At 39.9% G+C, this 25,634-nt stretch overlaps 1 protein-coding gene across 1 annotated transcript; it reads left to right on the forward strand.

Moving 5' to 3' along the window:
- Positions 1-285: 285 nt before the first annotated feature.
- On the forward strand, positions 286-24,720 carry alg5 (ALG5, dolichyl-phosphate beta-glucosyltransferase). Its single transcript, NM_001006779.1, has 10 exons — positions 286-476; positions 2,033-2,204; positions 2,833-2,879; positions 4,089-4,157; positions 15,480-15,572; positions 16,015-16,128; positions 18,319-18,378; positions 19,177-19,328; positions 22,267-22,352; positions 24,381-24,720. The coding sequence occupies exons 1-10, from the start codon at positions 411-413 to the stop codon at positions 24,494-24,496; spliced, it is 975 nt and encodes a 324-aa protein (NP_001006780.1). The 5' UTR covers positions 286-410; the 3' UTR covers positions 24,497-24,720.
- Positions 24,721-25,634: the final 914 nt, after the last annotated feature.

Genomic DNA, 25,634 nt, shown 5'->3' on the forward strand with positions numbered 1-25,634 from the left:
ACATGGAAGTAGCTCAACCTTATTTCATTTAGCGCCTTTTAAATACGCATTGAATTCATAGATATTCCTTAATGTGCGCTGCAATGCAGCTGCTGTCCTCCCATACCGAGCCGAAGGGCGTCAAACTACAATTTCTTAGGAAAAAGCTACTGTTCGCGCAGTACAGTCTATTCACCAGGCGATGGCGCTGTGCGGAGGCGGCTCAGCTGCGGAGCTTCCCTTCGCTTCTCTCGCTCGCAATAAGTTCCTGTCTAGTAACATAGAAACACTTCCGCATAGGTGTAGCAGTGCCATAGGTTCCGGCAGATGCAGTCAGTGGACTTACCGCAGACCGGAAAGGGCTCAGCCGTGGCTTTGGGCTACGACTCTTCTCCCCAGAGCGCTGTGCCAGGGATGCTGCTGCCGCCGCCATGCATTGCTGTCTGTGTGAGATCCTGCTGCTCCTGGCTGGCCTGGCAGCTCTTCTATTAACTCTTGTAAGTGCCTTCTGCTTCCTGCACTTCTATGTGCCTGGGAAATGGGGCTGCTCCTTCATCTGCTTCAGCTCTACTTTCCCCCCTAAAAGTCCCAGCCCCCCCGTCTGTTTTCAGCTTTATGCAAACTGGCCCATAGATCAACATGAACCCTACACTCAGGCCCTTCTGAGGGGTGACATTGTGCAACAGTTGTTAGATATTTCTGTATAAATATGGCTATACAACCTGTGGCCCTTCACTGTTGATGAGCTGGTAGTCAAAGGCTGTTAGGAGGAGACTGGAGGTTGTATTTTAAAGGGGTTCAAGTTACTTTTTAGTATGTTAAAGAATAGCCCATGTTAGCAACTTTTCAGTTGGTCTTCATTATTTATAGTTTTTGGATAATTCACCTTCTTCTTTTGACACTTTTAAGCTTGCAAATGGGGATCACTGACCGTCAGCAGCAAAAAACTATTACTCTGTGAGGCTACAATGTTTTGTTATTGTCATTTTGCTATTCAGGTGTTTGCCTGTTAACACCAGAAAAGAGTTTTAAAGTAATAAAAATATAATGCACTGTTGCCCTGCACTGGTAAAAGTTGTGTGTTTGCTACAGTAACACTACTATAGTTTATATAAATAAGCTGCTGTGTAGCCACGGGGGCAGCCATTCAAGCTGGAAAAAAGGAGAAAAGGCACAGGTTACATAGCAGATAACAGATAAGTTCTGTAGAATACAATAGTGTTTTATCTGTTATCTGCTATGTGCCTGTGCCTTTTCTCCTTTGAATGGCTGCCCCCATGGCTACACAGCTGCATTCTTTATATAAACCATAGTAGTGTTTCTGAGGCACACACCAGTTGTACCAGTGCAGGGCAGCAGTGCATTATATTGGAATTTCTTTTATACACTTGAATTTTTTGGTGTTACTGTCCCTTTAATATTCTAGTCTTTCATTTGAACCACTGCCTGGTTGCTAGGGTAATTTGGACCCTAGCAACCTGCTAGATGCTAAATTTTCAAACTCTCTTAAAAGAGATACTGACACCAGAAATGAAACCTATCATAACTCTGTCTTTGCATGCTATTTATAATGTTGCCATAAAAGTATTTTCCAATGCTTGTACATTCCCTATCTGATCCCCCATGTCCCTCTATGAGGGGGCGGCCATATTTGTGCAGCAGGAGCATTAGAAGCTATAACTGACAGGCTGAGAAGGGACAGTCAGGTTGGCAAAACAGTCAGGTTTAGGGACTTCAAGTAACAGTTACTTACAAAAGCAGCCCTATCAGTGAAAAATGATTAACATGATATATATGGAACTTTTAATGTAGATTCATATTTTAAAAAGTAGTTTTTTCATGTCAGTATCACTTTAAACACATTAGCTCCAGGGTGTCCATGATGGTTGCAGGGCTAAGTTTTAGGGAAGAAACCTTTATTTTCTTTGGGAGAACACACAGCACTAGGTATTCGGTGGCACTGTACTCAAACACCTGCTCTGACTTCTGGGAAGTGTTACTTACCCTTTAATCTCTAATACCTTATTTTGTACTTATTATATTCTCTTTGCAGCTGCTTATTGTAGCACATGTAACAGCTAAGAAAATGCCAAATCTCCACCGTTCGGAGGAAGAAAAGTATTTCACTGACAGCAAAGGCAAGAAGGAGCCTTTCCCCTCCATCCATGATCCACCCACAAAAGACCTGTCAGTGGTTGTCCCTTCATACAACGAAGAAGAACGATGTAAGCCAACTCATAACCTTAACCTTAGCTCAGAAAACTATTTAGTTCTTCTACTCTGGAGAGAGCGTGCACAATATTTAGCAGTCGGCTGTGCTGCAGGAATGCTCCTTATAACCCAACTATTCATGGCCACTAATGGGCATATTCCGGATATTGGCAACCGGGGTAGTAAGCTTGTAACTCTTGCCAATAGCGTGACCCTGCAGGGCATTTAACAAAATAATTATCTCAATCTGACTGCTTGTTTTGCTGCATAGTAACAAATACATAGAAACAAGAGACTTTCCTACTGCAAGAGTGTTCATTAGAGAGCGTCTAATCTCCTTACAATGAAAAGTCACCCTTGCTAAACAGGTTTCTGAGGATCTTACTTGCCTCCATCACCTCAGGTATCACAATAAACAGGATGCATCATTATATAGTGCTTTCCTCCCAGTAACTTACAGTATTAGACTGACAGTATAAGCAGCTTCTTGCACTTAATTTGCTCAATGCCAGAAAGCAAATATATCTCAATGGCATAATTAAAAGTGAACTATACCTTTAATATTGCATCTGATATACAGTATTTTGTTTTCTTTTTGCTGCTGTTGCACCTTTTTAACTTGTGATCTATTGTTGCTTTCAGTGCCCGTCATGATGGATGAAGCAATGGAATTTCTGGAACAAAGACAGGTAGGCAAGTTTTTTTGCAAATTATTTTTGGTAACTGGCAAAAATAAAATGTAGTATCTGTCACCTTGAAACAATTCCAGCTTGATTTATTTCTCCTCTATGGCAGTATCAGCCCCTACTGTTCAGGGTTAGTGTTACCGTCTGGTAGAGCGGCTGCTCATGATTAACAGCAGTAGTGAATTGTAACCATAAAGAGAGCTGGTGCCCAGGATTGCTGAGCTGCTACTGGCAAACATGATGATAATAATAATTTAAGCCAATAATCAGGAAGGCTGGGAGAAGGGGCCTTTATTTTTGGTGCTAAACCAGCAGAAAGTGTTTTATTATGTTCAAACACATGCACTGGCTTCCAGAAGTAGTGACTTCAAGCTCTAGTAAGTCTTTATGAGAACATTCCTCTTGGCAGACATTGTGAGCATTAGGATTATACCTTATTGTAGTGTTTATTTTTCCGGGTTCTCATTTGTCTGGGAGTGGCACTGGCTAAGCAGTAATATAGCTGTCTGTGAACAATGTGGCAAGGAAATGTTGGAGTGGGAAAAATGAAAGAAGTGAACACTAGAGGGCTGCTTTGAATTCCTGCCATATATGTAAGGCCCGGGCCTGGGGCAGCACAAATTTAGGGGTGGCATGCTGCCCAGCTGCACCTGTGTCACAGAGGACATTCAGAAAACGTCAGTGCTTCCTGTCTCCAGTGCTCCATATATGAGATAAATGGATGTGCATGCTCGCAATCCTGAGTGAGGGGCAGCGGATGGGTGTGGCCTCTGGGCACTGTAATTAGAAATCATTATTATCAAGTGAATATGTATGTGTGAGGAACCTTCATCCAATCATTCAGTCTAATGGCATTCAGCTAATCCTGGGTATGTCCATTTGTATTCTAACCATCCATTTATCACATTTATTAACAGTGATTTAAAGTAGACAAAGTCTACCTAAATGTCAAAATTAAAGTCAAATTAAACGTGAAAAAACCCTTTACTAGGTTGTCTTCTACATTTCAATAACCAGAACTAGAAGTGCAGCGAATAAAAAGGGCCAGTTATATTTACAAATAGCTTACTCTTACATTTTCTCTTATTATACAAGGTCACTTTACATCCTTATAAAGATCTGTGCCCTGTCTGATGATAATAGGCAGTAAATGTTATTTTTCTTGACTGGTATGTTGCCTTATTGATTTATTCAGATGTTTATTCCACACAGAAAAAGCAGCCTTCATTCAACTATGAAGTTATAGTCGTAGACGATGGCAGTAGAGATAAAACCACAGAGGTAAAATGAAGTGTGGAATTGCCTTAATTTATCATGCATTTTAAAAAGCTGACTGCAGCTGAGAGCAAAAGTTTGGATGCCCCTTGCCAAATGACATATTTAGTTAATTTTGTAAGTGAAATGTAGCAAATAACAATCTGTGGGGCATCAGGTTTTATTTAGTGTAGATGCCAACAGGTTACATTTCCTAATGGTTATTAAGGCCTAATGAAGTAATTATAATAATAAAAGGTAAGTGAAAGGGTGCCCAAACATTTGCACAAGCAGCAATGGCTATTTTCTTTGTTCCTATGTTTGAAAGATAAGATAAAAATGTAACTGTGCATTAACATTTGCAAATATGTTGTTTTTAAACCACTGATTCCTGCAGTAGTTGTTTTCCTGCTATTCACAAAATTACCTACAAATGTAATTTAGCAAGAGGTGCCCAAGCCTTTTCTTTCTTTTTGGCTTTATGTGCAAAATGTATCTCTCCTGCACACTTCGAAATAAACTGTATGCACAGAGAGGTGGGTGGGTCTGAATTAGCACTAGAGTATGTGTTCTCACATGTTAATCTCTGTGTAAGCTACTATTAGTTGTGTACGCTGGCCTCCATTGCCTACAGCTTTATCAGTTGCCACACCCATTGTGTGGGCCTCCATGCTGCTGTCTTGTAACATGACTGCCATATACCCCAGGACTTTGCGAGGAGAAGGTGGGATATGTACAGAAACCAGTCACGCTTTAGTGCAAGGTAAAAATCTTTAGGCAGAGACAGTAACCCTGTGTATCAGTGCTTTTTCTATAATAGGCCAATTAACGGTCTATGGCTAGTGCTTGCAGTTAAAAGCAGGCTGAGAATCCATCCCTATGCACCAGCCCAGGAGTGGATTTCTGCACCAAACTGCGTACTTGAGCAGTTGAGTGAAGTGTAAAATGCTGTCAGTCTCACAATTATTATGCCCCCAAAATTTGCAAAGTTGGTCACTGGGGGACTGCAGTTCAAAAACAGGAAAAGTGGGTTGGGCCACTAACAGCCAATCAGATTTTATCCATTGAATTTTATAGGTTTAAATTTAAAATGCTGTCATTCTCACACTATTTATGCCAGGGTACTCACTGTTTGTCACTGGGTGACTTCGACCCAAGGTTAGAAAAAGTGGGCGGAACCACCAACCACCAATCACAATTCACCTATTGATTTTTATTGGTTTAAATTTTAACTGCTGCCGTTCTTTAACTATTAATCCTGGGGTCACGAAACTTTGCAGAGTTAGTCACTGGGTAACTGCAGTTCCAGGTTAGAAAAAGGGGGTGGAGCCACCAACCGCCAATCAGATGTCACTTGTTGATTTTCAGTGGGGAAATTTAAGTTGCTGCCATTCAGACACTATTAAAACTAGGGTCCCCAAACTGGCATTTATAAAGCGCCAACATATTCCGCAGCGCTGTGCAATAAGTGGGTTTCATACATTGGACATACAGAGTAACATATAAAGCAATCAATAACCATTACAAGAGGTGAAGAGAGCCCTTCCCAAAAGATCTTACAATCTACAAGACATATTTATGTTATATCTTTGCACAGACAGACATTAGGCCACGCCCATGAATGATGCCCCAGGAGCTTAGTCTCTAATTGCATTTATTGAATAGAGATGTATACTCCTGTACTGTAGCTTGCTGGGTGCCCACTACAATGTGTTTTAAAGTGCATTAGTAACAATCCATGAAAAGTAATGTCTGTTTCTAGATGTCAAACCCAACAGCCAGAAACATTGTCCTCAAAGTACAGTGGAGACAAAGGGTCAGGGTAAGGGGCACAAATACTTTCTAACTAGAGAGACTTGTATCAAATAGCAATGTAGCAGCCATTACAAAGAGAAGAACTAGGCTGCATTGCTTTTTGAATCTGCTTCTAAGTTCTGGCTTCAGAAAAGAAAATATGGATCCTAATATGTCTCTTTCTCTCCCCAGTTTGATGGCCATGCTTTATGAATAACAACTGGCAAAGTCCACAGAAGTGTTTATCTGGTTACACACTAACCCACTGGCCAGTTAAACATGCTTAATATGTGTTTCAAAAAAGCATCAGTTAATAGAGCTTCTCCTGCAGAATCCTGCATTGAAATCTGTGTGTTTTCCCATGCCAGATTCCCTTAAAAACTACCGTTCTACCTACTACAGTGTTGCACTAGAGTCCCTGACTTTCTTATTAAATCCTCTACAATAAATCAACTAAGAACTTGCTATGCCACAAAGATTAGTAGTGTTTGCAAGGTAATGCTTCAGGGCAAATGCACCACGCAGCATGGATTAGAAGCTGAGGATGATTTTGATTTAGAGCATTAATAGACAGAACACTGGGGCTATGTAAAAAAAAGTGACTAAGTTTGCCCAGGAGCAATCACCCATAGCAACCAATCAGCATTTAGAATTTGCTGGTCACCTATTTAAAAGCAAACATCTTAGTGGTTGCTATGGGTTATTGCTACAGGGCAAACAGTGATTTTTTTACATATGTGGCATCCTTCCATTTATTTTATATTGTACACAGATGTCCAGGGTATAATAAGTATTTAACATACATTGACCAGCCAATGACTAGATGGGCCAATGACTTCAAGAAGAAAAGTAATTTGCCAGATCTGTAGGGGGTAGAAAAGTTGTCAAAAAAAGTGCAAGAGTGCAGATAAGAGCAGAATGAAATATTTGCTTGTCGCAGGAAACACATCTGCTGGTTGTGGACAAATCAAAAAAAAAAATGAGGGAAACAGAACAAACTCCTCTTATTTAGTTTAATCGTAACTACAGCCCATCAGTTTGCCCAGATGCAGCCCCTTTACACCTGCTCATGTGAACAGAACATATGTTGCCCATCTTAACTCGGCACAAGGTGACAATTAAAGAGATTTCATTGTTCCCTCCACCTTCATATCACTGGCAAACAGTCTCAGTGTTTTTAGTTATTATAGAGATCTGGAAAAGGCTGAAACCCCTCTAACATCAGTCTGACCACCCAGGGATATTTTATCAAATAACTTTCACATTATAATAGCCTTTGATGAGACCCATCATGTCTGGCACTATCAGGTCTTAGGGGGCATCTTGCAAAGGGCAAGACGCATTGGGACAGGAATCGTCATGTTTTTTCCCCCCCAATGTATAATATAAGGTTGAAGGGAGTTGTTGCTGGCAGGAGGAGGGCCGTACCATAGTATCCAACAGCTAGTGCTTTAATGGAGACTGTTACACAGTAGAAGCTGCGTGGAAATAAAAGTGCTGGGAATGAGACAACTGCTGATATTGGGGCACAGTATAACCTTCCAGTTTGGGGCAGCGCCAATAAACACACACTTGGGCTGCTGCTACTGCACAGTTCTGTTTGTCACTTACAGTTATGACTGTTTCTTGTGGGAGAGGGAAAGGACTTGCCCAGCCCTCATTAAAACAGTAAAACACATTGTAAACCAATTGTATATTTGACATTATACAGTTAAAGGAAGGGGGAATATGATACTAGGAGAAAAGGCTGCATTTTGGGGATACTGTCAGCCCCAGTGTTGCTCCATAGAACAAGTAGCCCTATCTGAAAGCTGCACTGATGACATCATGAGCTGGAAAAGACAAGATTACTATATGGGCAGTCAGTTAACTGGGCAGCACGGTGGCGCAGTGAGTAGCACTGCTGCCTTACAGAAGCACTGGTCATGAGTTCAGTCCTGGCCAGGGCACCGTCTGTAAGGAGTTTAAGTGTATGTTCTCCCCGTGGCTGCGTGGGTTTCCTCCGGGTTCTCCGGTTTCCTCCCACACTCCAAAAACATACAGATAGGATCCCCCTTCCCTTAGTGTGTGAATGTGTGAGTGAGTGATAAGCCAGTATGAATAATCTCCATGGTCGTGGAGGACTATACTGGCTTGAGTGAATGGGAGCCAGTATGAATAATCTCCATGGTCGTGGAGGACTATACTGGCTCGAGCGAATGTTTTGCAAAACTTGTTTTCCCCCAAAAAGATACATTGAAGTGAATGGGCCCTTTTTATCATATGGGTTGTGTCAAGGAAAAACTGTTGGATAGGGCCCTTTTTATCATATGGGTTGTGTCAAGGAAAAACTGTTGGATAGGCCAGTTTGATTGTATCTACATTTTATTCGTACATACGAAGGCAGTATCCAGACATTCTTAAATGAGAATTGTCTATGAGCTGATACTACACTGAATAACCCAAAGCATGTTTGTCTTATAGTCCTGAAACAGTCTTATCAGTAGTTAGCTTTGTTATCTCTAAGAACAGACAAAGAGGCCTAAGTTGACTGTCACACCCAATATGCTTTTCACAAGTTTGCGGACTCATCAAAATGTTTTTACAACAGCAAACAGAAACATTCTTACACAATGTATTTCACAACCCCTCTAATATTAAATGATATGAACAAGATGGAGAAAAAAACAAGATGGTTTCTTTTTTCTCTGACATTCCTCCCTGTTGTTCAAAATCTTGAACATATATATATTCTTCTTACCCAGAACTCTATTCCGCTCACCTATAAAAGGTTAAGTGGCAGTACAGAGTTGCCTATCAGGGTTCCCATCTAAATCAGCAAGTTCTTCATTACCTTGCTCATACAGGAATGGGATCCTGCTATGGATAAGGTCGGCCAAACACAGAAGGTTGCTGATCAGAAGGGGCTGTTGTATATTTGATCCAGGAGCTAAATGGGTGAGCACCCTCCCTTCAGCTGCCCCTCCATGTAACCTCTGGATGAAATACTGTATTTGCAACAACACAACCTTGCTATAATATATAACACAAGGCCCATTGCAATCCCACACATTTAGTACCATAAAAACTTTTAAACATTTGATAACCAAATCCTTATGATTCCCATAAATGAGAAAGGGTTCTGTAGGGCTCAACTGGGTCATGTGAGTCCCCAATCCAGGTACAACTCTCCTTACCTGTGATTGTATAAACCCCACCCTCATCTATTAGTAGGTAATCTAGGACCATTTCTATTCTATAATGCCATCTTCCTGACTTATTTCTCATTTATTATTTTGATGGAACTTATAGTTTCATTTATTATACCATCCCTTATACTAGTATACTTAATTAATCTATTGACTAATTCTATTCCTATCCAGGCAAGGAACCACATCCATCCTTTATCTGAGGTGGAAAATAATTCCTTTTTTTATTTATTACCCTGGAATGGATACCTTGATTGTCTATGTATGAGATGTTCAGGTATTGTCTGATAACAGGTACAACTCTTCCAATTGTGCAATTTCCCTACGCTCCCATAGGGAGCCATGAGTAAGCTCACAAATATAATATAGTTCTTATCTAAGTACCCTAGAAATGATTGTACCGTGATACCCTGGCCAATATCTGAAACCATCTCATATTATCTGTCACCTTAGACTTAAACTCTTATCTTCATCTTCTCCTCGGTCAGGGCAGGAACACCTGGAGACATAAGAAGTATACATTTTTCCCACACCAACATAATCATTACAATTACCCTGCATCTTATCACATTTTTTTCCCATATAATACATGTAGAAATTCAGAATAGCATTTTCACAATCTGTGTTTCCTACATGAATCTTAGGTAAGTACATTAAGTGATTGTATGATTAGCAAACATGGATCCTACACATATGGTGGGTGTATCTAGTAACCCTATTATTTCCAAATATGTACCCCAATCACTAATTGCATTTTGATACTTATAATTTGTGTCTATTGCAACTTCATAGCTATAATCTGTAAGATTAAGATCATTGATAGAGATAGGTATCCCTACTAAAGGTATCCCCTTGTGGGTGACTGGAACATGTGAACATCTCCAGCAGTCAGTAGTATGTAACTGCTTTGCAGCCTGCTGGTGTAAGAACCATATAGAATTTGGCAACCCCCCTTTACTGGTGTAAAGCAATGATAAGGACCTTTACCCAGAATAACAAACACAGAGTCATTATTTTATAAAAGTCCTTTTCTTTTTCTTGATGTTCCTCTTCACCCAGAGTAGGCCCACGCTTAGTGTCAAAACCTCAAACTGGGACCGTTGGTTAACAGACTAGTGGGATTATTATTACCACTCTCGTCTGACTTACTTTAAAGATGATTTTTTATCCTCTTGATTCCGGAAGAACTGAATCAGTCTCCTTAGTTGTCTTTCTGTTGATGTGATCTCGTTGGGGGGGTTGAGTGTAGGGACAGGTTCAGACTCTGTCACTGGAGATAACACTCTGCTCAGGCTCTCAGTCACTGGAGATAACGCTCTGCTCTGACTATCAGCAGGACTTTGTATGGGAAATACCTTCTTACAGTGTCAGATGTGTATTCAGTTTGGCTCATAAATCTCTTTATCACCCCCCAATCTCCTGATTGGAGAGAGTGAGTTCCAAATACAGTCTCTGAATCTGATAAAGAATAGAACACTTTTCCATACAAGTTAGTTAGCTGCTTATACCATTGCTTAACATAGTCAGTAAGAGAAACATATTCTTCCTACCAATATTTGAATAAACAACCCAGTATTTGGTGGTCTACCAAAAAGCAACACAAAGGAAATAACTGTTGGGGACCCTTAGGGGTGTCTCATAGATGACAATGCAAGGGTTAAAGTTTGTACCCAGGTTAGCTTTACCTGTTATTAATTCTGTGGCTTTTGTTACTGCCCATGCCTCAAATCACCCCAAAACATATCTATGCATACAAATACATAAAAACATTTAAATAGGTGAATACAATCTATCTGTAACCTTTGAAACTGATAGAATGGTTTAACCAGGTGTTATAAATATGATTTTTTCACAAATCCAAAAGCAAACCATAATTTGTTTACCATAAATATAATTCCCCCCTTTTGGAAACATGAGATGGGAGGTGCAAAGTGTTTTACTAACAAATTAGATAAACGGGAATTGCACACAAACAACCATAATCATGTTTCCAAATATCATCTTATCTCTTATAACATTTACTGGTCCATTTAATATGGACTTGTGCTCCAGCCTTACTTTTGCATCATTTTAAAAATTACTAAAGTCACTGGTGTATGTGGCTGTCAGTTGGTGTATGTGGCAGTTGGTGTATGTGGCTGTTAGTTGGTGTCCCTGTTAGAACCATACAAGCAGCCTGTTTGTCAGCAGCTTTATCTGCCTTATCATTCCCTGCAGTAATGTTATCTTTCCCTTTGAATATGCCTACAGCCTTTTCTAACAATTACTTAAAGTGACATTGACATCTTTAATTTTGTGAATCAATACTTACTTTGATAGCAATAATGACTGTTATCCACAAAATCACTGACAAACATACCAGTTTAGCAATATATATATATACCCATACATATACATACACTTTCCATGGGTGTCTATATTTCCCTTCACCAACTGAGTGTTAAAGTTTATCCCACTTAGCCCTCAGTCTGGTTCTTAAAGCTACTACTACTGTCAGAACTACTCCCTTTATTTCTCTCATTTGGTCATAACCCTCTACTTCTCCCTCACTCCATGTCTTCCTAATCTTAGTTACATTGATCCCTACTGTGTGTCCCAATTCTAATAGAATTTCAGCATCCATCTGTTCCAATAAATTTTGACTGAATTTGTATAGGGTATCCCATTTGAGTGTACACCATCACATGGGATAGCCATACCGGTCTGTCTTGTTAATTTAGCCCATTTGTCTATTTAGCCACTTACCCACTGGCCATCTTTCATCACTGCCTCCCGGTGACAGTGATGACTCAGGAGCTCCTTTTCTCTCTCTGTTCCCGGAACAGAAAAAAAATCACAAGTCGGGGTCTGGCCACCCCTCGGTTTTGGGTAAAATGTTCCCATATGGAACTGGGCTGGAGACGATCACGCTCCCCCCTTTTACACAAAACAAAAATCCTATATATTCCCAATATACAGATTTTCACAAAAGTGGGTTTCGGTGGCTAAAATTCACATACAGGTTAACCCTTCATTTGTTCCCGCCAAAATTTCCAAAACAGATAGATACAAACAAATCCCATAAGAAGTGTTAGAACTAATTTCATTTGTATAACCATAACCAATGACTACACTCTATATCTGATGGTAGGCAATCCTTACTAGTATCATTCTACAATAAATCCTTATTAATATAGTTACACAGTGAGAGATTAATTAAAGAACAATTATCCCATAAAGGGCAGAGAGAGAGTTCTTATCATTAAACAAAAAATACTTTCACTGACACATTAGTACAGTCACAGTTACCTAAACATGAACACAACATGTAACGGGTTATGCACATCTGTCACACTAACTCACAAGGGTTACACACAGACTAACAAAGAGACAAACAAACAACTTACGGCTGGCCTATCCAAGGTTCGTAGAGCGGGTTACTCTTGTAGATACAGCCAAGCGAGGGAATGAAAGTGATAGCGAGAGCTTATCAGAGACAAATCTTTGGTCTCACCTTTATTGGCGCCTAAGGTCTCGGTATCCAATCATCTCCTCCTGTATGGCTGTCCTCCAATTTCTCCACTCCCGGGTTTACTTCGGCACCAAAGCTGTCAAGGAAAAACTGTTGGATAGGCCAGTTTGATTGTATCTACATTTTATTCGTACATACGAAGGCAGTATCCAGACATTCTTAAATGAGAATTGTCTATGAGCTGATACTACACTGAATAACCCAAAGCATGTTTGTCTTATAGTCCTGAAACAGTCTTATCAGTAGTTAGCTTTGTTATCTCTAAGAACAGACAAAGAGGCCTAAGTTGACTGTCACACCCAATATGCTTTTCACAAGTTTGCGGACTCATCAAAATGTTTTTACAACAGCAAACAGAAACATTCTTACACAATGTATTTCACAACCCCTCTAATATTAAATATGAACAAGATGGAGAAAAAAACAAGATGGTTTCTTTTTTCTCTGACAGTTGTTTTGCAATATGAAATTTCAACATGCAACAAAATTGACCTAATTTATCTATTTTTGGAGTTCATATAATACTTTTTTTTGAAAAATTTACATTCATATATTTTCATAAAGGACATGTCAACCTTTTTTGCCTCATAAAAGAAAACATAATTCAAGGCAACTTTCCAATATCAATTTGTTAAACATTATTAGTGCTTTAATAGTTATTATGTTGGGTTGAAAACCCCACAGACTGTTCTTTCCCTTTGGCTGATTCTTCCGCTTCTTCTTATTCTTAGCGCCCCCCGTTTTCTAAACGCTACTCCTCCTACAGATTTAGGGGTACAACACCCAAACTCCCCACACTTCTTCACCCTATAGCAGAGCAGGTTGCTTGTGCTTTTCTAAGTGATCCCGCCCCCCGTCTTTTTGTGGCGCCGCTCCGAACCCCCCAATTTTCTTATTGACTTTGACAGGGAAGATTTTCAAACTGCTGCCACACTTACAGCTTTGAAGCTACACCCCCAAACTTGAATAACATAACAATGGGGTCACCCCGAATGAAACAGCAACATTTGTTGGATGACCCCAAAGTGGGAAGGGCCAACAACAGCCAATCAAGTTTCACCCATTGACTTTAATGGGGAAATTGAAACTGCTGCCGCACTTACAGCTTTGAGGCGACACTCCCGAAACTTGAATCACAAAGTCATCGGTTCAGCCTGAATGAAAATACGATTGCTGGATGCCCAAAAGTGGGCGGAGCTGTGAACAGCCAATCAGATTTTATCTATTGATTTGAAGGAAATTCAACCTGCTGCCATTCTCACAGTAATAACCCCATGGTCCCCAAACTTTTTACACTTGGTCACTAGGGGACAGCAGTTTTTGTTTTGAAAAGTGGGCGGAGCCACCAACAGCCAATCAAATTTCACCTATTGATTTTTATTGGTTTGATGCCAGGGTTCCCAAACTTTGCACAGTCAGTCACTGGCTGACTACATATTCAGGGTTAGAACAAGTGGGAGGAGCCACCAACAGCCAATCCATTTCCACCCATTAGATTTCATTGGTTTATATTTAAACTGATGCCATTATTTAAATATTAATTCCAGGGTTGTTAAACTTTCCAGAGTTAGTCACTGGGTATTTGCCGTTCAAAGTTAGAAAAAAGTGGGCGGAGCCACCAACAGCCAATCACATTTCACCTATTTAATTTCAATGGTGAAGTGTACAATGCTGTCAGTCTCACAATTTTTATGCCTGAGTCCCCAAAATTTGCAAAGTTGGTCACTGGGGGACTGCAGTTCAAAAATAGGAAAAGTGGGTTGGGCCACTAACAGCCAATCAGATTCCATCCATTGAATTTTATTGGTTTAAATTTAAAATGCTGTCATTCTCACACAATTTATTCCAGAGTGTCCACTGTTTGTCACTGGGTGACTTCGACTCAAGGTTAAAAAAGGGGGGCGGGGTCACAACCACCAATCACAATTCACTTATTGACTTTTATTGGTTTAAATTTTCACTGCTGCCATTCCTTATCTATTAATCCTAGGGTCACGAAACTTTGCAGAGTTAGTAACTGGGTAACTGCAGTTCCAGGTTAGAAAAAGGGGGTGGAGCCACCAACCGCCAATCAGGTGTCACTCCTTGGCTTTCAGTGGGGAAATTTAAATTGCTGCCATTCAGACACTATTAAAACCAGAGTCCCCAAACTTTGCATAGTGGTTTTTACTATATAACTGTGTCCCAAGGTTAGAGAAAGTGGGCGGAGCCCATTCAGTGACTTCATGTTTTTCAACCCAACATGAAGTTTGTTCTCAAACTTACTTTTCTAGTTTGTTTCCTGTTATTTATAAAGCACTGACACATTTACTCAGCACTTTACAGAGATTATACCTCATTCACATAATCCCTGCCCCAGAGGATCTTACAATCTAAGGTTCCTATCACATTCACTATCGACCGTTTTAGTCAGAAGCCAGTTAACCTGTCTGTATGTTTTGGAGTGTGAGAGGAGACGCACGCACACACAGGGAGAGCATATAAACTCCTTGCAGATAGTGTCCTAACTGTGATTGAACCCCAGTGCTGCAAGAAATGCTACTCACGGAGCCACCCTGCTGCCCCTAGGAAAATATGGGCAGATTCTGAGCCTGCATTTATCAGTCCACATACTGTCTTCATTAATCTCTTCACTTTTTTTTCTTCCATTTGTTGTTTTTACATTGCAAAACCAAAATCTTTTCAAAAAGGCTACATAGAATAAGCTGGTTGAATATTTGTACAGTAAATCACTCCTAATCTAACCAGAATTCCTACTAGGTTATGCCACAGTATTATGTTGGTAAATGTGTGTTCCTACCTATAAATAGTGCTGTATCTTTTATTAACTGTTTTATCCTCTTCTTCCTTTTTTAGGTCGCTTTTAAGTACTGTAAAAAATATGGCAGTGACAAAGTACGGGTTTTAACGCTGAAAAAAAATCGTGGAAAAGGCGGAGCTGTAAGAATGGTACAGAAAGCTTTTTTTTTTTTTTTTATTTTATTTTTGGTATTATGTTTAGTAAATTGCATGCTTTGACCAGGAACATACTTGCTAGAAGCCTTGATGTTTCCATTGTTCATGCTTCTGCATATTAATCGCTAACAGGGAGTCTGGGCACACCCCCATCCCAGTTACAGGCACCCTATTTATAGGAAGTCAACCCAGGCCCCCCTGTGTCTGTGGGGTCTGTTTCCTCTGTAGTTACATCACAAGTGTATAGACCATAAGCCCTTTCCTTTGTTGATAGAGATAATCCAGCAGAGGGAGATATAAACACTGGGTGTCTAAGGTTTAAAACTTAATCTCTTTTAGACATAAGGGTAACCTTGTTTTACAAAGGCTTGAATTCACAAAGAACAGGTGTCTGACAAGTAACCAGTAGAAATTAACACAGATTGTCCCTCCACAGGGAGTCCTGGTTTCCCGAGGCAAGCTCATTTTAATGGCTGACGCTGATGGAGCTACTAAGTTTGCAGATATTAAAAATGTAGAAGTTGGACTTGAAAAACTGAAACCATGGCCGGTGAGTAGTATTCTGTGGATTATGGTTTTGTCAACAGGCTGCCCAAGTGCAGTACTTGTCTGTGTGAAATAAATTTATTTTCTGTTTTAAATGGCATTATTTATTACATTAATCCAGTCCTTGGAACTGCTAGGCCTGTTGCTACCCCACCCTCACATTGCTTCTGACACTTAAGGTGGCCATACATGGGCCGATTGTAGCTGCCGATATCGGTCCCTTTGATTTAGTCGGATCGGAGACCGCATCGGCTCGTTGATGTGGTCCCCAAACCGACTGCCCTATTGCTGCCATCATAATTCGATTGTTTGGCTCCAGGGCCAAACGATCGAATTAGCCTACAAGTTCCACGATATCACCCACCCGTAGGTGGGGATATCGGGAGAAGATCCGCTCACTTGGCGTGTATAGGCACCTTTAGACAAGGTTTTGCAAGGCTTATTTCTACACTAAAGCAACACGGTTAAGGGGGGAAAAAAGGCAGCTCTCCTTCTCCAGTAAAAATATTAACGTATTTTGTATTTAGTTATTCTGTTTTTTGGTCTATAGATGGTGCTGTTTACTAGTGCTTCAAAGGAATGCACATATGTCATTCATTAGCCTATGATCAAGGGTTTACACCTAAAATGTGTGAGGCTTTTTGTATCGTAGTAGCCACCCATGGTAACAAAGGACTATTTTTACTGGAGAAGCAGTGCAGCCTTTTTTCCCCTCTACTGTGTTGCTGCAGTGTATGCAGCATTGGAGCACTGTGCTGAATTGGCAGGCTCCCATCTCTTGACTAATACATTATATAGCTTTAAGAAGGGGATGGATGGATTCTTAGCAAGTGAGGAAATACAGAGTTATGGGAGATAGCTCTCAGTACAGGTGAGGGAATACAGGGTTATGGGAGATAGCTCTCAGTACAAGTGAGGGAATACAGGGGTAGGGTGGATAGCTCTCAGTACAAGTGAGGGAATACAGGGGTAGGGTGGATAGCTCTCAGTACAAGTGAGGGAATACAGGGGTAGGGTGGATAGCTCTCAGTACAAGTGAGGGAATACAGGGGTAGGGTGGATAGCTCTCAGTACAAGTGAGGGAATACAGGGGTATGGGAGATAGCTCTCAGTACAAGTGAGGGAATACAGGGGTAGGGGAGATAGCTCTCAGTACAAGTGAGGGAATACAGGGGTAGGGGAGATAGCTCTTAGTACAAGTTGATCCAGGGACTGGTCCGATTGCCATCTTGGAGTCAGGAGGAAATTTTTTCCCCTCTGCGGCAAATTAGAGAGGCTTCAGATGGGGTTTTTTGCCTTCCTCTGGATCAACTAGTAGTTAGGCAGGTTATATATAGGCATTATGGTTGAACGTGATGGACATATGTCTTTTTTCAACCCAACTTACTATGTTACAAGAGGCATCAAGAAAGGGGTGAGTCTGTGCAGGTTTTTTTGTTTTTTTTTTCAATTTTATTTCTACACTAGCCAAATTTATGGTCAAGAATCGAAAACTTTGCTCTTCAAGTAATCAAAGATGTCTTTTTTTCATCTCTGACATAGTGGCACCCCAGGCATCTCTCTCAGTTATCTCTTTGCTGAAACAGCTCTGTCTGGACTAGTATGGTTGCATCTCTATGTGGAATTGTGGGTCCATGCAGTTTGAGTCCCCTTTTTGCCCCCATATACCACCAAATCTTCAAGTGTATATTATAGTTTGGCCACCAATAGGCAAGTGTATCAGTCATTCTGTGATAAATCTGAATTTTCCTATTGGAGTGTCTCCCCAAATTCTGTTGTGATTGCACCAACCAAACACTAAATTTTGGGCATTTCCTAATGATGTAATCGCCTAAACAGCTTTTATAGATAAGGATACATGATAAATGGAGAACCCAACCTAAAGCTCAAACCTAAAGCTTAAACCCACGCTGATATAAAAGGAAATTTTCAGCTACATAATGAAAAAGGAATGAGAAATTCCTTTATATTAGGTCACCTGATCCACCTTAAATATTTTTGGCATTGCTGAGGTTATTTCATGCTACATCTGAAAAAAAAATTGTATAATTTACCCTGTGATATTTCATCCCCACCACGTGAAAGCCAAGTGTCACATATGAACAGGGATCCCTAACATCACCATACCCCACCCACAATGCTTTAACAAAGTTGTGCAAATATCGCAAGGCTGACATTTTATAATTTATTTAAGGATCAGATGGCCATATCCTGTGGTTCAAGAGCTCACCTGGAGAAAGACTCCATAGCACAGGTAAATACATTTAGTTCCACTTTTATCTTTAAGATGATAAAATGACCGATGTAAGTATATAAAGACCACTGCTGTACTTTATCTGTGTGTGTATCTATCTGCGTTTGTATTTATTTTTGGGCAGTTCCTTCTTCAGAAATCTGAACAATTATTTCGGGGTTGTGAGTGTCAGTCTGTCACTCTACCATCAGAAGCCTGTTACTGAATCACAGTTCAGCCTAAAATTCCCCCAAAGGGATTGATACAGAGGTCAGATAGGTGTTTGCTAAATTAATGGGTGGGTGCTGTGATGCCAGGCCATGCCTTGTATGATTCTCTCCCATATATTTTATTAGTGGGGTCTTTACGTTGCAAATATAGAAAAACTATGTTCAGTTCAATCCAGAAAGGAGCCCCCTCCAGTTTAAGGCTAGGCTGTCAAAGACTCTCGGATTACAGTCAATTTTGGATTCTCCATAGACATTAAAGGAGAAGAGAAAACTGGAATTGATTCCTGCCAAAGGCTTCAGCTGCTTGTGGCCTTGGCCGAGTAACTTTATGTACTTGTGCCTTAAGCAACAGAAAGTGATTTATATGCCCATTGTGTTGTATAATACTGCGTTAAATGCTGTGTAAAGTAGGTAGCACTATATAAAAATTATATATGGTAATTCACGGTTCTCCAGTAGTTCATGTGTTTGTACAGCCCTGCCTGCGTGTGTTAGCGAACCTTATATGAAGGTATTAAAACCTGAGAAAAAAGCCAAGTTTCTTTTAAACTGTTGTTTATTGTCTTTTTCACTGATGCTTGTTCCTCAGAGATCTGTGTTCAGGACATTCCTCATGTATGGCTTCCACTTCCTAGTGTGGTTCCTCTGTGTGCGACGTGTAAAAGACACCCAATGTGGATTCAAACTGCTGACGAGGGAAGCAGCAGCACGCACCTTCTCTGCTCTTCATGTCGACCGCTGGTTAGTTCTCACCCATTGACATATTAGTCGTTATATATATATATATATATATATAAATATACTGTTGGTATAGTTTCAGCAGTTGTAGCTGTAATTATTTAAGGACTTGAAAAATATATAAATATATATATATATATATATATATATATATATATATTATATATTTGATAGCTGCCACCCTCTGGTCAGATAAAGTCCCAAATTTGGGGGTGGGTGGGGAGGTCAGTCACTGGGTGAGTTCTTGGCTTTTACCTAATTGCAGATATACTTGTTTAGCTATAGGCAGCAGCTTACTAAAGCTTATGTTGTGAGAAAGAACCCCAGGTGGCTCCTTCCTTTTCTGTAAAGAAAAAGAGCATTGGGACACATACACAGCTGGATCCGCTGGAGCAGATCTGGGCCTGATTTGGCCACCCACATGCCATATTAGGCTGATCTGATTGTTGGCCCTAGGATATCCCCAGGTCCTAAGCATTGTGGATAATAGACCTGTACCTGTACAGGTATGGTACCTGTTATCCAAAATGCTTGGGACCTGGGGTTTCCAGATAAGAGTTTTTTTTGTTATTTGGATAGACATGAAATAAACCCAATGGGATTGTTTTGCCCCCAGAAAAGATATCATTAATCTTAGTTGGGATCAAGTACAAGGTACTGTTTTATTATTACAGAGAAAAGGGAATCATTTAACCATTAAATAAACCCAAAAGGGCTGTTCTGCCCCCAATAAGGGGTAATTATATCTTAGTTGGGATCAAGTACAAGGTACTGTTTTATTATTACAGAGAAAAAGGAAATCATTTTTTTTAACTTTTTTTTAATTATGTGATTAAAATGGGGTTTATGGGAGCCTTCCCATAATTCTGAGCTTTCTGGGTAACTGGTTTCCGGATAACAGATCCCATACCTGTACTTGCAAACACTGCAGTGGTAGGATTCAGCCCACTAACTCCTGGTTGGGTAAATAGCAGCTAATTTAGTACTGGGCCTGGATCATCCTTGGCTCTGTATGATAAAGATTTATTTTTATCTTTACTGCACGTCTGTTAACATTCCAGTTTACCAGGATTAGTTCACTGCGGGCATTTTCTAAATATTAGCCTTGTCTCTGTCTCCTGCAGTTGATTTGGGATTTGTAACTAAGCACTGCCGTCTCTGCTCTGCTTCTTCTTTCCCATGCAAACCTAGGGAGGCCCAAGTGGGCTTCGTGCTGCCCATACATGGCACTGGCGCCTGCTGCCACTTCTGCGTCTTCAGCCGTCGAGCTTCCAGTGTTACTAGGATAGGGCTTAGTATTCCATTTGCACCACTTACTTTTTCTTTGGGGCAATGGGAAAATGTATAGAACAGTAATGTTACAAACACTTATAGCAACAATTGCATATTCAGTAGCAGAACTGCAACAGGGCTCAGTATTACATGCTGACTAGGAAAAGTGTGTCCTGCTTTAAAGGGAGGTTCACCTTTATGTTAACTTTCAGTGTGTCATTGAATGTCCACTTTCTAGCAACTGCTCTCTATGCTTACAGTTTTATTATTGTTATTACTCTGTTTTCCTTTATCTTTCTGTTTTATCATATATTCCAGTCTCTCACTCAAACAAATGTAATTCAAGGAGTTATTTATGAAAGTGATATATTGAGTCCTTCATTATAAATTGAAAGTGGCCTTTTCATTTGCCATATTTGTTGCTACAGTTTATTTACCCTTAACTGTTATGCATTTCATGACGTTCTGGAAAAATATCAGTTCCTACATTAATGGATTCTGTTATTTGGAAATCTTGGAATCTGGAGTCCTACAGAAAAGGGGACTCTGTAACATGCAACAAACTTTGACTGCTTTAAAGCCTTTGAAGGAATCTGTTTTAGGTTAATTTTTAGTCATAGCATGTTTTCAGTTGGTCTTTATTTTTTATATATTTTTTTTAATTGTTTGCTTTCCTCTTCTGACTTTTTTCAGCTTTCAGATGGTGGGTCACTGACCCCCGGCAGCCAAAAAAAACTATTACTCTGTGTAACAATTATTGTTATTGTTACTTTTATTGCTTATCATTCTATTTAGGCCCTCCTCTATTCATATTACTGTCTTTTCATTTAAACCACAGACTGGTTGATAGGTTAAATTGGGCCCTAGCTACCAGATAGCTGCTGAGATTTCAAACTGGAGAGCTGCTAAAGGGAAAGCTAAATAATTCAAAAAAGACCAAGTGTAAAATGACTATGAAGATTTAATTCATCCAGGTCATGGTATATCTAGTATAAATAAATCTAAAGCAACTGGACTTGTTAAGATTACTTGAGTCCAGTTGCTTTAGATTTATTTATACTAGATATACCAAGTGTAAATTGTCTAAAGCTGGCCATACATGCACCGATGATATCGTATGAAACCACATAAAAGGCAAAGGCTGTGGATATCGGTCGTCTCATCGATCGGCCGGGTTAAAAGATTTTGATCTGGTGCCACTGAAGGCACCCAAACAAAATCTGCGTTTAGGGCTGAATCGGCAGGTGGAGATAGAATTCCTATTGTTTCTACCTTCACAGCGACTTACTTTTTACCCCACTTACTTTTTACCCCAGGCTGACACTCCTCCACTGACACTTAACTTTTGCCAAGCTGCCATCTTCAGCCATTTCCCACAGATTCCCTGTGACTGCCCAGGAGTATATGCATTCTCAGTTGCATTTTTCCTGTAATGTGCATGTACATTCCCTGTGTTGCTTCTCTGCACATACTGAGGGTTCCAGATAGCCACAAGTTATGGAAACTGACTGGAGATGGCAGTGCAGGGTGGGAAAGTGCCCAGAGCATACAGAAATGAGCATTGCACACAAACATGAGTATTCATATGTACAAGTGCATTTAATAAGATCATTCTGTACTTTGTGTGTGTGCCTGTAATAAGATCACTGTTTACTTTGTGTGTGTGCAGGGCGTTTGATGTGGAGCTGTTGTACATTGCTCAGTGCCTCAGTATTCCTGTTGCAGAGGTTGCAGTAAACTGGACAGAAATTGAAGGTAAGTTGATTATTATTATTTGGTACTGATGACATTTCTACAAATTAATATTTGCCTTAGGCACCTGGCACTGTTTCGGGCACACCTCCTACTAGCTGAAAGGGATGATGTGCCTGGAACTGTCACTGCTGCCTCCCATTCACTTTAACACTTTAAAACTTGTGATTGCACTGGTACATGTACTTTTTAAAGGACATGTAAAGCCTACATTTGCCTACAATGTATATCAGCTGGGCACGTCTCCCCCACCCAAATGGCATCATTTGTACTGCATATATGCCCTCCGCTTGCCAGCACCATCACATTTTCCTACAGCAAATAACGGCTTTCACCAGGTGGCCATTTTTCCTCTGATACATAATCCAATACATTTAAATCTGCAAACAGCCTACACACACAGACCCTTATTCAGCATACATTTCATCAAGAATACAGGCTCACACAGGCACAACTGTCTCTGATAAAAGTTCTGCTTTGTTTAAGCTGAGCTCAGAAGAGAAAGTCATGAGAAAAAAATTGAAGCAGACAGCTAGAGCTGAGTTTCTATGGGAACCAGCAATGCCATCTCTTTACTGGCAGCTAGACTGGGGGGTGTGTTTAGTAATCTGAGTTTAGAACAACTGAGCATGTCTGGCAAGCCAGGAATCAAAGCAGATTCCTGAGGGGGGGGGGGGAGAGTGGGTTACAGGAGGAGAAGGAAATATAAGTGATTAAGGGGATGCTGCAGCCTTACTATTAACCTCAGGACAGTCAGTGTGGCAGGTATTTTTTAAGATTTCAAACAGGCTGTTCACTGATTACATCTTTGTGTGTGGGGTTTACATGTCCTTTAAGCCTGAAAATGCTGAGCGGTCTTACCACGGTGTTCAGCATTACTAGTGCAACTAAAAAATACACACTGGGATGTACAGAGCAATGGTGATCATAATCTCTGGTTTAGAACAACCAGTTATTATAAAGAAAAACACTAAGCTCTGTTAAAAGCTTTAAATAACTTATAGGGAATAAAGTATACCCTGCTGTAAAATATAAGGATATTACTAAGTCAGTGAGGTGTTCCATAACTATACAGAGTGCAGGTCATGAAACTCCGAGGTGACTTCAAATATCCTCATACTGTATTTTAGAACAGGGGGGTACTTTTATTTATTATAATACACAAGTACCAGTGAGTTATGTGACATAAATTACATCCATAAGCAGCGATTATAACTGATGACATCACTAAACACTGTATAAAGGTATACTGTTATGGGAAAACATGTTTTTGTTCAAAAGGCATCAGTTATTAGAACTTCTCCAGAAACACAAACAGATTTTTTTAATATTTAATTTTGAGATTTTACATGGGGCTAGCCATATTCTGCATTTCCCAGGGTGCCACAGCCTGTGCCCTGTGCTTTGATAAACTTCAGCCACACTTTACTGCTATGCTGCAAGTTGGAGTGATAGCACCCCCCTCCCAGCAGCCAATCAGCAGAACAATGGGAAGGGAGCAAGATAGCAGCTCCCAGTAGGTATCAGAATAGCACCTACACACCAATATTACAGCTAAAAAAAAAAGAATAACATTTTAAATGGCAGAGTGAATCATTTGCTATGTAAACAGTGTAATTTAGAAATAAAAAGTATACCATAAAAATCTTGACAGAATTTATCATTTACAATCGGGGGATTTTCCCTCTGAAGTGACATTGTAAGAAGACAGAAGAAATGAGCACATTAGTCTGAGGTCTATGAGTTCATAACTCCAGCTGTACATTGATTCATAGCAGGCGCCTCCAAACTGAATGACCCTGTTTTATTGAGGTTTTCATGGGAGGACGTGGTCTGTAAGAGATGAGTGTTGGTGCAACACTCGCAGGACTAAAGCAGTAACATAAATACCAATAAACTGTTTATTAATTTGCACCTTCCTAGTTTATGCCTTGCCTGGGTTTTGCTGTGCTAGACTGTTTGTGTGCAGGTAGGCGGAGGCATAATAAATACCATGTCCCAATGTATATTTTGTGTTTCTCTTACATTTAGGCTCTAAGCTGGTGCCTTTCTGGAGCTGGTTGCAGATGGGAAGGGATCTCCTGTTTATACGAATGAGATATCTGACTGGGGCATGGAAGATAGATACAAGTGGGAAATTAAATTGAAGCCATTTCTGGCCGTGGGCATTTTATTGATGTACATTACTGAGCAACTGTAAGGCCATCTGTAAGTGTCACATAGATACCGAGGTGTTGGGATAAACAAATCATCATGAAACGGTTCATTTCCAGTGGCAGTTTGTTTTATGTGCTAAACCCCGTGTAAATAATTCTGTTTATAAGTTTAAAAAAAAAAAGCAAAAAAGTTAAAATAAATCACAAAAAGTGGATTTATATGTGTGCTGTTTTTTGTTTTGTTTGTTTTTTTGGGGTTTTTCTTACGCTGCATTTCTACCACCTGAGGGTCAGTTATGGTGAAACTTGAGAAGAATGGCTAGTTATTTTTAGTTATATGGTGCCATCCTCTCCCATTGCTACAGAATAAGGCATACAAAAAATACAGGACATAATAGTTTCCATATACAAGTATGGGATCCGTTATCCAGAAAGCTCCAAATTATGGAAAGGTAATTTATCATAAACTTCATTTTAAATTAAATCTTTTTTTTTTTTTTAATTTTAAAAAGGATTTCCTTTTCCTGCAATAGTAATAAAACAGTGCCTTGTACTTGATCCCAACTAAGATATAATTAATCCTTACTGGAGGTGAAACAATTCTATTGGGTTTTTTTAATGTTTAAATTATTTTTTAGTAGACTTACGGTAGACCCAAATTATGGAAGGACCCCTTATCCGGAAATCCCCAGGTCCCGAGCATTCCAAATAATAGGTCCAATACCTGTACAGACATTGCAGCAGAATAGCTACACAGTAGCTGTTGTAGTAGTAGTTGTTAGAAGACAATAGGGGGAGGTCCCTGCTCACAAGAGCTTACAATCTAAGAGGCTAGTTGTCCTAATGTGTTTTATCAGCTACTTCTCTGCTTAGCAGAACCAGAAAGTGACATGAAGTTGAAAAGTGAAAGTGGTTTCATTTTCTTGTTTGACATTCCACGCAAACTCTATTCATATGGGGCTCCAACTGGAGAAAGTCTCCCTTGCACTGATCTTATTTTTATTTTCATTTATTTCTTTATTTTCATTCTGGAAACTATATTCCCAGAATGAATACTTAACCAACAGATAGTCCACTTAATATGATATCAAAACTATTAAAGAATCTTACCAAACTGGAATATATATTG

This window comes from Xenopus tropicalis, chromosome 2, assembly GCF_000004195.4.
Source record: "Xenopus tropicalis strain Nigerian chromosome 2, UCB_Xtro_10.0, whole genome shotgun sequence".
NCBI classification, from domain to species: domain Eukaryota; kingdom Metazoa; phylum Chordata; class Amphibia; order Anura; family Pipidae; genus Xenopus; species Xenopus tropicalis.